Here is a 12,976-nt window from a genome sequence, read left to right as displayed (position 1 = left end):
GGATAAGCACAGTCCCTCCCATAAACGGAGAATGTCCTTTGATATGGTCAGTTCAGTGCACCTGTCCTCTTGATTGGCTGAAGGAAACAGCACATGGATAAGCACAGTGCCTCCCATAAACGGAGAATGTCCTTTGATATGGTCAGTTCAGTGCACCTGTCCTCTTGATTGGCTGAAGGAAACAGCACATGGATAAGCACAGTGCCTCCCATAAACGGAGAATGACATCAATTGATTAGAAAGACCATTCTTTCTACAAACTCATCACCAACAATACAGTAGTAAAGTAGTAATACAATATGTACGTGAATGACATTTCTACATGTAGGCTACCAAATCAACATGTTTCTAGTTCACTCATTTACAGACCCTCATTCATGACCTCATTCAACTGGCAGCAGTTGACTAGGCCTCCCTCTTGCTCTCTCTCTCTCTCTCTCTCTCTCTCTCTCTCTCTCTCTAAACTAAAAAGGGTTTTGGGCCGTGTTGGCACTCTGCCACCCGCAAATTAGGCAGAAACTAGTCGTTGGCACTATTACACACACACACACACACATATATATAAACTCCACCCGCTACAGACAGACAAAAGTGATTCGATTAACATCTACAGTGACCTTCACTCATTCAGAGCCCCACAAAAGTATAACCTAATCAAATCTACCTCCCTCCTCCCGGGCAGTGCCCTCCCCTTTATCAAAACACACTCACACAAAAGAGACTCCACACAATCTCACCCACCGTCCGTCCAACCGGCTGTGCACACACACACACACACACACACACAAACAAAGAAGAGAACGCTAAGTCAGCACAAACTGTGACCTGACAGTTACAGCCGAGCCATACAGCACCTCCTCTCATTACAGCAAGTGTACCAGTAGTAACAGAGATCTCTAAACGTAGTGAATCTAACAGCGAGGAGGAAGAACTGCCTTGCTGGAGGGGTGGGGGGCGGGGCTTGGTGTGTGGGGGAAGCAGATGCAAGAGGAGAGCGGGAAAGACGACAAACGGAATGAACTATAAAAACGGCACTTCAATATTGCATGTGATATGGATCTCATGCGATATGGATCTCATGCGATATGGATCTCATGCGATATGGATCTCATGCGATATGGATCTCATGCGATATGGATCTCATGCGATATGGATCTCATGATATGGATCTCATGCGACATGGATCTCTTGCGATATTACACGTGTCATTTTTGTGAATTAGATCAGCCCTGGTTGATTTAGATGTGAATTAGATCAGCCCTGGTTGATTTAGATGTGAATTAGATCAGCCCTGGTTGATTTAGATGTGAATTAGATCAGCCCTAGGTGATTTAGGTGTGAATTAGATCAGCCCTGGTTGATTTAGATGTGAATTAGATCAGCCCTAGGTGATTTAGGTGTGAATTAGATCAGCCCTAGGTGATTTAGGTGTGAATTTGATCCGCCCCTAGGTGATTTAGATGTGAAATAGATCAGCCAAAAGGTGATTTAGATGTGAATTAGATCAGCCCTGGGTGATTTAGATGTGAATTAGATCAGCCCTATGTGATTTAGATGTGAATTAGATCAGCCCTGGGTGAATTAGATCAGCCCTAGGTGAATTAGATCAGCCCTAGGTGAATTAGATCATCAGGTGAATTAGATCAGCCCTTGAATTAGATCAGCCCTAGGTGAATTAGATCAGAGGTTTAGATCAGCCCTAGGTGAATTAGATCAGCCCTAGGTGAATTAGATCAGCCCTGGGTGAATTAGATCAGCCCTGGGTGAATTAGATCAGCCCTGGGTGAATTAGATCAGCCCTAGGTGAATTAGATCAGCCCTAGGTGATTTAGATCAGCCCTGGGTGAATTAGATCAGCCCTAGGTGAATTAGATCAGCCCTAGGTGAATTAGATCAGCCCTAGGTGATTTAGATCAGCCCTGGGTGAATTATATCAGCCCTAGGTGAATTAGATCAGCCCTGGGTGAATTAAATCAGCCCTAGGTGAATTAGATCAGCCCTAGGTGAATTAGATCAGCCCTAGGTGAATTAGATCAGCCCTAGGGAATTAGATCATTTAGATCAGCCCTGGGTGAATTAGATAGGTGAATTAGATCAGCCCTAGGTGAATTAGATTTAGATCAGCCCTGGGTGAATTAGATCAGCCCTGGGTGAATTAGATTAGATCAGCCCTGTTTGAATTAGAGGTGAATTAGATCAGCCCTAGGTGAATTAGATCAGCCCTAGGTGAATTAGATCAGCCCTAGGTGAATTAGATCAGCCCTAGGTGAATTAGATAGGTGAATTAGATCAGCCCTAGGTGAATTAGATCAGCCCTAGGTGAATTAGATCAGGTGAATTAGATCAGCCCTAGGTGTGAATTATATCAGATCAGCCCTAGGTGAATTAGGATCAGCCCTAGGTGAATTAGATCAGCCCTAGGTGAATTAGATCAGCCCTAGGTGAATTAGATCAGCCCTGTTTGAATTAGATCAGCCCTAGGTGAATTAGATCAGCCCTAGGTGAATTAGATCAGCCCTGGGTGAATTAGATCAGCCCTAGGTGAATTAGATCAGCCCTAGGTGAATTAGATCAGCCCTGTTTGAATTAGATCAGCCCTAGGTGAATTAGATCAGCCCTAGGTGAATTAGATCAGCCCTAGGTGAATTAGATCAGCCCTAGGTGAATTAGATCAGCCCTGGGTGAATTAGATCAGCCCTGGGTGAATTAGATCAGCCCTAGGTGAATTAGATCAGCCCTTGGTGAATTAAATCAGCCCTAGGTTAGATGCGTTCAGTTTGGGCTACTTTCCTCTTGCTCGTTTTCTCTTCCCTCAACATACTTTTCTCTCAGTCAATGTGTAATAGCCTGAAGACTTCCTGTCTGGCGTACTTCCATTATTTACATTTGGTCTTGTTTATAAACACGTTATATAAAGGACAAGTATTCATTCAAATCTAATTTATTTGTCAAATGCTTTGTTAACTACAGGTATAGACTGTGGGGGTGCTTTGCTGGTGACACTGTCTGTGATTTATTTAGAATTCAAGGCACACTTAACCAGCATGGCTACCACAGCATTCTGCAGCGATATGCCATCCCATCTGGTTTGCGCTTAGTGGGGCTGTCATTTGTTTTTCAACAGGACAATGACCCAACACACCTCCAGGCTGTGTAAGGGCTATTTCACCAAGAAGGAGAGTGATGGAGTGCTGCATCAGATGACCTGGCCTCCACAATCACCCAACCTCAACCCAATTGAGATGGTTTAGGATGAGTTGGACCTCAGAGTGAAGGAAAAGCAGCCAACAAGTGCTCAGCATATGTGGTAACTCCTTCAAGACTGTTGGAAAAGTATTCCAGGTGAAGCTGGTTGAAAGAATGCCAAGAGTGTGCAAAGCTGTCATCAAGGCAAATGGTGGTGTAACGATATTCCTCTTCCTCTTCTGAGGAGGAGTAGGAGAGATCGGACCAGTGCGCAGCGTGGTACGTATCCATAATGTATTTTAATGAGAAATTAATACAAAATACAAAAAGAACAAGAGAATCAAAATGAAAACCGAAACAGTCCCGAATGGTGCAAACACTGAAATGGAAAATATTCACCCACAAAACACAGGTGGGAAAAGGCTACCTAAGTATGATTCTCAATCAGAGACAACGAACGACACCTGCCTCTGATTGAGAACCACACCCAGCCAAACACAAACACAACCTAGAAAAACTAACATAGACTGCCCACCCCAACTCACGCCCTGACCAACTAACACAAAGACAAAATAAAGGAACTCGGGTCAGAACGTGACATGTGACTACTTTGAAGAATTTCAAATATAAAAAATATATTTTGATTTATTTTAAACTCTTTGGTGTTTTTGGTTACTATACGATTTCATATTTGTTATTTCATGGTTTTGATGTATTCCCTATTATTATAAAATGTAGAAAGTAGTAAGAAATGTAAGAAAAACCTTTGAATGAGTAGGTATGTCCCAACTTTTGACTGGTCCTGTATATTATTTTATGTATTTGTCAACCACAACTATATTACAGTTCTTTAGGTCCAGTTGATAAGATAGTCTCAAAAGGAGCTTGTCTAGTTTATTCTCCAGTGATTGTACATTCTCCAATAGAACGGAGAGTAGAGGCAGTTTATTAACTCAACGAAGTAGTCTCATCAGGGAGCCCACTCGTTTGCAAGGTCTCTTCCTCTATCGAGTCCCAGGGATTAGGGCCTGGTCCGGAAATGAGCAGAACATCCACAGCTGCCGACTCATTGAAGTAAAAAAAATCTTCATCCAAATCGAGATTAGTGATCGCTATACTGATGTCCAGAAGCTGTTTTCAGTCAAAGGCAATGATGACGGAAATTTGATTTAATTTTCTATTCATTTATTTTTTTCCTTTTTCTCCCCAATTTCGTGGTATCCAATTGTTAGTAGTTACGGTCTTGTCTCATCACTACAACTCCCATACGGGCTCGGGAGAGACAAAGGTCGAGAGCCATGCGTCCTCCGAAACACAACCCAACCGCACTGCTTCTTAACACAGCGCACATCCAACCCGGAAGCCAGCTGCACCAATGTGTCGGAGGAAACACTGAACACCTAGCGACCTGGTCAGCGTGCACTGCGCCCGGCACGCCACAGGAGTCGCTAGTGCACGATGAGACAAGAATATCCCTACCGGCCAAACCCTCCCTAACCCGGACGACGCTAGGCCAATTGTGCATCGCCCCATGGACCTCCCGGTTGCGGCCAGCTGCAACAGAGCCTGGGCTTGAGCCCAGGTTCTCTGGTGGAGCAGTGGTCTAGGGCACTGCAATGATCTAGGCCACTGCATCACAGTGATAGCTGTGCCACCAGAGACTCTGGGTTCAAGCCCAGGCTCTGTTGCAGCTGGCAGCAACCAGGAGGTCCATGGGGCAACAGGAGGTCCAGCTAGCACTGAGATACAGTGCTTTAGACCACTGCACCACCCCTTCCCAATCAATTTTGAAACACATTAAATAGCAGAATTGGTCAGGAGCTTGTAAGGACAGCAGCTATCCACTGGAGAGCCACCATTCGCCCTGTATTTTCTGTGTACGTAAACAATATATATCTACTAAAGAAGACTACAATCTCACCACATAAGTAGCCATGTTAGGAGTGTTGCCACAAACAGCCTTCAATTAATGAAACACATATCCATCTGTTTTACACTAGTTGGTTAGCCTAGTAGTCTATGCTGGAAATATCAAATAACTGCCTCTGTTCTAACGCTGCCTCCTCTTCTGGCAGCCTTCCATTTGCATTGTGTGTAATTCATGAGGAAATACAAGACAGGAGAGAACGGCTGAAGTATTGGATGTGAGAAAACAAGATTCCATTCCTCTTTTTTCCCCTGGTTCTCCTTTTTCAATCTCTTATCTAGAAGCATTCATGTATTCTGGAAGGTTGATTAGAGTAGTAGTAGTGTTAGGGTACTGCCATCCATAGCTCACACAAGTAGGGAGTGACCCAAATAAGCTCAGTCGTCTATCTCCAAGACATCTCCCTTAGAAAGACAGTGAGACAATAGTGAATACTGTCTCCTTTGTAACAAACTCGGTACAATGAATCGGTGCAGTCTACAATGATGATCTCTGATTCTGTATGAGACTGGAGCAGGAGGAAAGGGAAGTAAAAATACACACACACACGCACACACACACACACAGTACACACACACACAGCACACACACACAGCACACACACACAGCACACACACACAGCACACACAGCGCACACACACACACAGCGCACACACACACAGCACATACACACAGCGCACACACAGCACACACACACACAGCGCACACACACACAGCACACACACACAGCGCACACACACACAGCACACACACACACAGCGCACACACACACAGCACACACACACACAGCACACACACACAGCGCACACACAGCACACACACACAGCACAAACACACAGCACAGCACACACACACACACAGCGCACACACACACAGCACACACACAGCACACACACACAGCACACACACACAGCACACACACACAGCGCACACACAGCGCACACACAGCGCACACACACAGCACACACAGCACACACACACAGCACACACACACACACACACACAAACAGCGCACACACAGCACACACACAGCACACACACACAGCACACACACAGCACACACACAGCACACACACAGCACACACACAGCGCACACACACAGCGCACACACAGCGCACACACACAGCGCACACACACAGCACACACACAGCGCACACACACAGCACAACGAAAGGAGCACTGGACAAAGAGGGAAAAAAACATTACATGTGAAAGATGATGACTGTCCTTATGACCATGTAGACATATTTCTGACCATCATAACACCACAGAGCAGGACCTCCTGAGTGGCGCAGTGATCTAAGGCATAGCATCGCAGTGCTTGAAGCATCACTACAGACCCGGGTTTGAACCCAGGCTGTGTCACAGCTGGCCGTGACCGGGAGACCCATGAGGCCCAGCGTTATCTGGGTTTGGCTGGTATTTCCTTGTCCCATCGCACTCTAGCGACTCCTTGTGACGGAGATGCTGGGCATCTTCAAGCTGACTTTGGTCACCAGCTGGAAGGTGTTTCCTCCGACACATTGGTGCCGCTGGCTTCCGGGTTAATCAGTGCAGCTTGGCAGGGTCGTGGCTCTTGACCTTCACCTCTCCCGAGTCAGAAGGGGAGTTGCAGCAATGGCTCAAGACTGATTACCAATTGGAAAGCACCAAATTGGGGAGAAAAAGGGGTAAAAGTACAATAATATTAAAATAAAAAAATCAAGAATGCCACGGGGGGAGTAGGAACGCCATTACATTATGTGAAATATGATGCTTTGACCGCCATGAAGCAAGAGGAAGGGAACAAGATAGACACAGACTGTCATGAAACAAAAGGATGGAGACAAGTCAAGGAAGGGAGAAAAAATTCATTATGTGAAATATGATGCCGAAAGACATCACTTTGACCTCTCTCAAGGTTAACCTGGTCCTCACACCATCAATGTAGTCCAACACACACAGGGCAACAGGTCAAAGAAGAGAAAATCCTGTTTGTATGTCTTATTGGACAAGAGAGACATCCACTGCATTCCCCTACTTACTCACAGTGACATATGCACACACACATGCACACACACGCACACACACGCACTAAGAATCTGAGGAAAGCCATCATTGAAAATAAGGATTTGTTCTTAACTGACTTGTCTGGTTAAATAAAGGTAAAAGAAATAAATTGCCTAAGAATCTCAATACATGACTCATGTGTTGTGACATAGCCTAGATTGCAGCAATTTTGTGCACAAGGTTAGGCTATTACATCACTTATGACACCCTCAGTCATAACCAGTGTCGTTATAAACACTTCATAGTTCATCTTAGAAGGGAAAACATGGCATGTGAAAAGCTTAGCATTGCTTTCCAACAGGGCACCATATGAATGACAAATTGATTTGAAAGGAGACAAAATGTCATTTCCACAGCTCACCAGTATATTTGTACAAAGACACACTGACTGACACACACACACACACACACACACACACACACACACACACACACACACACACACACACACACACACACACAGCTCTCATAAAGACGATGTAATAATTAACTTTGCTGATAAACCATGCAAATAAAAGAGTAAAGGTTCCCAGCTATGATAGAAGAGCCATTGATTCCCTACATGTTGTTTTTACAAGGCAAGGCCTGGCCAGGTTAGGTTAGGTTGGGATTTACCAGAACTATAGGTATTGGCTCTGGGTGACATTTGGAGCAACACCTGAAAAGCAATGTGTTCAAACAAAGCATAAACAGAGGTTTGCTGATATAATGTGAGCGTAACGAAACACATTTCATCCCAGCTTGGATAAGAAGGGAAAAGGTACTTAACTGAGGGAGAGGTTGGCTGACGATGGATACTGACTGAGGGAGAGACAAAGCCCTAACAAGTGGGCTAAAGCCTGTTCAGAGAAAGGTCACTGAGACCCAACATCTCACCACCTTGTTAGACAGTGACAATGTGACTTGCTCTGCAGTGTGGGCAACCTTTACTTTATAAACGTAGAATAAAGCGGACACTTGGGTGGTTATGGGGATACACTGCGTGTCCGTTGTTAATTCCAAGTGCAGCGTCAACTGAAGACCTGCTGAATGTGAAAGAGAGGGAGGCTGTGATGTGAAATTCTGACTCACTTTATGAAGCACCGAGCCCCCTCGAACGAAAATCCCTCCTCCCATCCAGTCGGTAAATCTATAGGGAGAAACACACATAACCGCACCAGATAAACAAAGAGGCACAACAGACGGGACACACACACACACATCATCGGAGTCACGGAGGGTAAGCCAATGAACTAACAAGATGCCAGCTGTCAAACTGCATGCCATGCTTTGTAGGGGTGCAGCTAACCCTTGAGCATGACACTCAGTTCCATTAGATTACACAGGAGAGTCATTGGAGGAAGGCGTCTTCTGTACAAGGGTGTTTTCTTAAGATCCCCGATTCATATCAGCGAGAAATTATTTTCAAAAAACAAAATGTTAAATTAATACACTTTTTTTATATAGTGTTAGTTCTCCCAAAGGGTCATATCGTCATGTTGCTACAACGCGTGTTTATAGAAGACAGACGGAAGACATTGCTAATTAGCTATTTAGCATGCATCCGAACACACCGAACAACACCAGAAACGTGTTGTCACAGAAAAATACTGTTGGCTGCAAATGAAGTATTAAAGCCGGTTAAAAAACTGTGTATCACAAACTTAGCATCTGATAAATTATTTTTGAATGTGATATGAAAGTAAAGTTGTTGTTGTTTTTTTATCTTTCTAGAATCGAAATAACACGATTCCTACCTGAAACGTTTACCTTTTATATATACCATATATATATATATAAATCTATAGGGAGAAACACACATAACAGCCGTATATATATATATATATAGCCGTATATATATATAGAGAGAGAGAAAATTAGGAAAATTAGGAACTGTCAATTCGGGAGAAAAAAATCGACGTCTCTAAACTGGTCGCGAGTGTATAGATCAGTAGCTAATGTCAAAGATACTCTAACGTTAGTTGAATAATGTGCAGCAGCTGCTGGCTAACTGTAACATCACACAGCTAGCTACTGTAGCTCATTCTAACATATAGGTTTAGCCAAATCTCGAGGGAGGGGGGAATATAAATATATATATAATTTGTCTATTATTTTTGCCGAGGAAGTGTCGACAAAAAAAACAGTTGAGGCATAACTAAGCAAATGTATATTTGACAAGTTTACCTTCCGTTTACCTGAGATGGCTAGCTATAGCTAGCTAACATAATGACCAGTGTGATGCCAACTTCTGGACGTTTTAACGGCTGCGTTTCACAGCACACGAACCTAAACTCACATACATCAACAACAACAAAAATAAACTAACCCATTTTCTCTCTGGATCTATTTTGTTTGAAACAAACAATAACAAAACAAACAAAACAAAAAAACATTGCTTGGTGGCATATGGATATAAACTTGGTAACATTTTTACCTGGAGTTTTCCTGTGGCCAGTTATCACTGCCTCTCCACTGACTGGATGCAACCAGGTTGTACTCTTTGCTTCTTCGCTGTTGGTGAGAAAGGGAAAAAGGTGAAAACGTATCGCATTTTGGTGTGTATCCGAGTTTAAAATTACAAATACACCCACGAATAATATCCAATACATTATTACTTGATGAAGAAGACTCGTCCGTCCCGAGTGACCCCGTAACTCCATGAAGAAGGGAGACGAGAGATCCACTCCGGGTGTAGATCCGCCGCCATGGCTACAGAGACACTGAATCTCAGCGGCGGCGCGTCTCCGCTCTTGGAGCGCGTACACGGAAACCTTGGCAACGACGGAGTAGTGAGGCAACAAAAAAAAAGAAGGGAACCTAACCTCTGGGGGGGCATGTATGGTCGGGTTTTTCCGACCATGGGTAGGCTATGGGTGTAATATATATATATTTAACCCTGGGTCGTTAACCCAGGGTCGTTACGAAATATATATATATATATATATATTTCGTAACGACCCTGGGTTAACGACCCAGGGTTAAATATATATATATTACACCCATAGCCTACCCATGGTCGGAGAAAACCCGATATGCCCCCCCCAGAGGTATATATATATATATATATATTGTCACGACCCTGGGTTTATAAGCGCGGGAATCGACTTTCGCACGAGCATTGCTTTTGCGGCACAGTCGTTAGCGCGCCGGACCTCGGGCTAGAAGGTCGAGGGTTCGAGACCTGCTCCTTGCCTGTTTCATTACAATATATATATATATATATATATATATATATATATATATATGTATATATATATATATATATATATATATATATATATATATATCTTCTATTTGACAAAGTCATGAAAAAAGTGATGCTGACTAATGAGCATGTGGGCTTGACTTTGCAGGGACGCATAGACGCTTATCCGCGCATATATTAAAGTATAGTCCAGCCAGTTTCGGATTGAGAAATCATAGTCCCCCCACCCTCCCGCACACCCTCATTTTCTGTTAACAAATCCGTGCACGAAGATTCAATTCGATGCGTGGTCAATTTACTGTTAAAGAGAAAGAAAAAAAACGTTATACAACAATAATAACGTTTGCAATGTGGCACAGGCTACAGTAGAAAACAGGTATTGTTAGGATTTTCACATATGGGGATTTTTAGTTTTAGTGTCCGAAGAAAATATGCCTTTGAAAAACGCATTTCATGCAATTCTACAACATTTACATGAGAGGACATTAGCTAAATCATTTTTTACAACACAAATGACTGAGGTGAGTGCTTACTCTGACTGACAAACTGGGATCAATCTGGTCTTGATTCAAACTGTTGCTCAGACCAATGAAGCAACATTATATATATATGCTACAGTAGGCTACTAAATAACATTTCCAGTGGCACAGATAATTGTATTTGCGGGATACAGAGATGAGGTAGTCAATCAAAAATCATGTTAAATATTATTATTGCACACAGAGTGAGTCCAAAGAAATTATGTCACTTGTTAAGCACATTTCTACTCCTGAACTGAATTTAGGCTTGCCATGACAAAGGGGTTGAATACGTATTTCAGCTTTTTATTTTATTTGTGTATATAAATATATAAAACATGCTTCCAATTTGACATTATGGGGTATTGTGTGTAGGCCAGTGACACAAAAATCTCTATTTAATTAATTTAAAATTCAGGCTGTAACACAAGAAAATGTGGAAAATGTCAGGTTTTACTTTCTGAAGGCTCTGTATGTCTCTATATTATGCGTGGGGAAACAGATTCCCCAAAATTAAAATCACTCTGTGTTTATTTCCTTGTGTTTTTATAGTCGATTATGTCCAGCAATAAAAACTAAAATAAAAAAATGTTTTCGGCCCGCAGGCCACCAGTTGGGGAAGCCTGCCCTGTGTCATCATTAGGTGAGTCAGTCTGCCGTAAGGTCCCTCAGTCAAACACAGATTCAACCACAAAGACAAGGGAGATTTCCAGAACAGCAGATATTTTCTGGTATTTTTACCCATCTAAAAATATTTTAAAAAGCATTGAATATTCCTCTGAGCATGGTGAAGTTATTAATTACACTCTGGATGGTGTTTCATGTCACGTCCGTCGGAAGGAGTAGACCAAGATGCAGTGTGGTATGTTTCCATCCTTTATTATGGAATAGAAAACTTCAAAGAACAAAAACGCGAACAAACTAAACTATAATAATGCTCTCAGGCAACTATACATAGACAAGATCCCGCAAAGCACAATGGGAAAATGGCTACCTAAATATGATCCCAATCAGAGACAACGATAAACAGCTGCCTCTGATTGGGAACCACATCAGGCCAACATAGATATACAATTCCCCTAGATAACTGTAACAGTTTTCTTTGGTTGAAGGAGAGTCGGAACAAAATGCGGCGTGGCTATTGAGATTCATGTTTTAATGGAACAAAGGAAACACGAATCAATACAACAACAAAAACGTACCGTGAAAACCGAAACAGCCTAAACTGGTGCAAACTAACACAGGAACAGGAACAATCACCCACAAAACCCAACACCAAACAGGCTACCTAAATATGGTTCCCAATCAGAGACAATGACTAACACCTGCCTCTGATTGAGAACCATATCAGGCCAAACATAGAACTAGACAAATTAGACATGTAACATAGAATGCCCACTCATATCACACCATGACCAAACAAAACATAGAAACATACAAAGCAAACTATGGTCAGGGTGTGACAATAACCCACCCTAAATCACACCCCGACCCAACCAACATAGAGAATAAACAGCTCTCTATGGTCAGGGCATGACATATCAATCACTACAAAGATACAGGCGGCCTTCCTAATTCAGTTGCTGGACAGGAAGGAAACCACTCAGGGATTTCACCATGAGGTCAATGGTGGCTTTAGAACAGTTACAGAGTTTAACGGCTGTGATAGGAGAAAACTGAGGATGGATCAACAACATTGTAGTTACTGCACAATATTAACCTAATTGACAGAGTGCAAAGAAGGAAGCATGTACAGAATACAAAATATTCCAAAACATGCATCTTGTTTGCAACAAATGTGGTAAAGCAGTTAACATTTTATCCTGATTACAAGGTGTTACAGTTTTGACATAAATCTGCTTGAAAATATATGGCAAGACTTGAAAAGGACTGTCGAGCAATGATCATAAACCAATTTGACAGAGCTTGAAGAATTTTGAAAAGAACAATGGTCAAATGTTGCACATATCCACGTGTGGAAATCTCTCTAGCCAATGGGTGCTTCTACAAAGTATTTACTCAGGGGGTCGTATTGGACACGATACGACCCCAGATTTCTGTATTTAATGTTTAATACATATGCAACATTTCTCAAAACATGTTTTCAAT

At 42.7% G+C, this 12,976-nt stretch overlaps 1 protein-coding gene across 4 annotated transcripts in view; it reads right to left on the bottom strand.

Annotated features, from left to right (window-relative positions):
• Nucleotides 1-9,857, bottom strand: part of LOC135508951 (pleckstrin homology domain-containing family A member 5-like) — a 295,193-nt gene extending 285,336 nt beyond the window's left edge. For 3 of the 4 annotated variants that reach the window (XM_064929191.1, XM_064929188.1, XM_064929190.1), the window contains exons 1-3: nt 9,760-9,857; nt 9,579-9,655; nt 8,234-8,291 (exon numbers count right to left, since the gene is read on the bottom strand). In XM_064929191.1, coding sequence (XP_064785263.1) covers nt 8,234-8,291; nt 9,579-9,655; nt 9,760-9,851 — 227 coding nt within the window. In that variant the 5' untranslated portion in view covers nt 9,852-9,857. Of the gene's footprint in view, nt 1-6,282; nt 6,742-8,233; nt 8,292-9,578; nt 9,656-9,759 lie in introns of those variants that run through there. The other variant, XM_064929189.1, reaches the window with a different exon arrangement.
• Between the last annotated feature and the right edge of the window lie 3,119 nt (nt 9,858-12,976).

The sequence above is a fragment of the Oncorhynchus masou genome, chromosome 22 (assembly GCF_036934945.1).
Source record: "Oncorhynchus masou masou isolate Uvic2021 chromosome 22, UVic_Omas_1.1, whole genome shotgun sequence".
Taxonomy (NCBI): Eukaryota; Metazoa; Chordata; class Actinopteri; order Salmoniformes; family Salmonidae; genus Oncorhynchus; species Oncorhynchus masou.
This window is presented reverse-complemented; position numbering and strand designations above follow the sequence as displayed.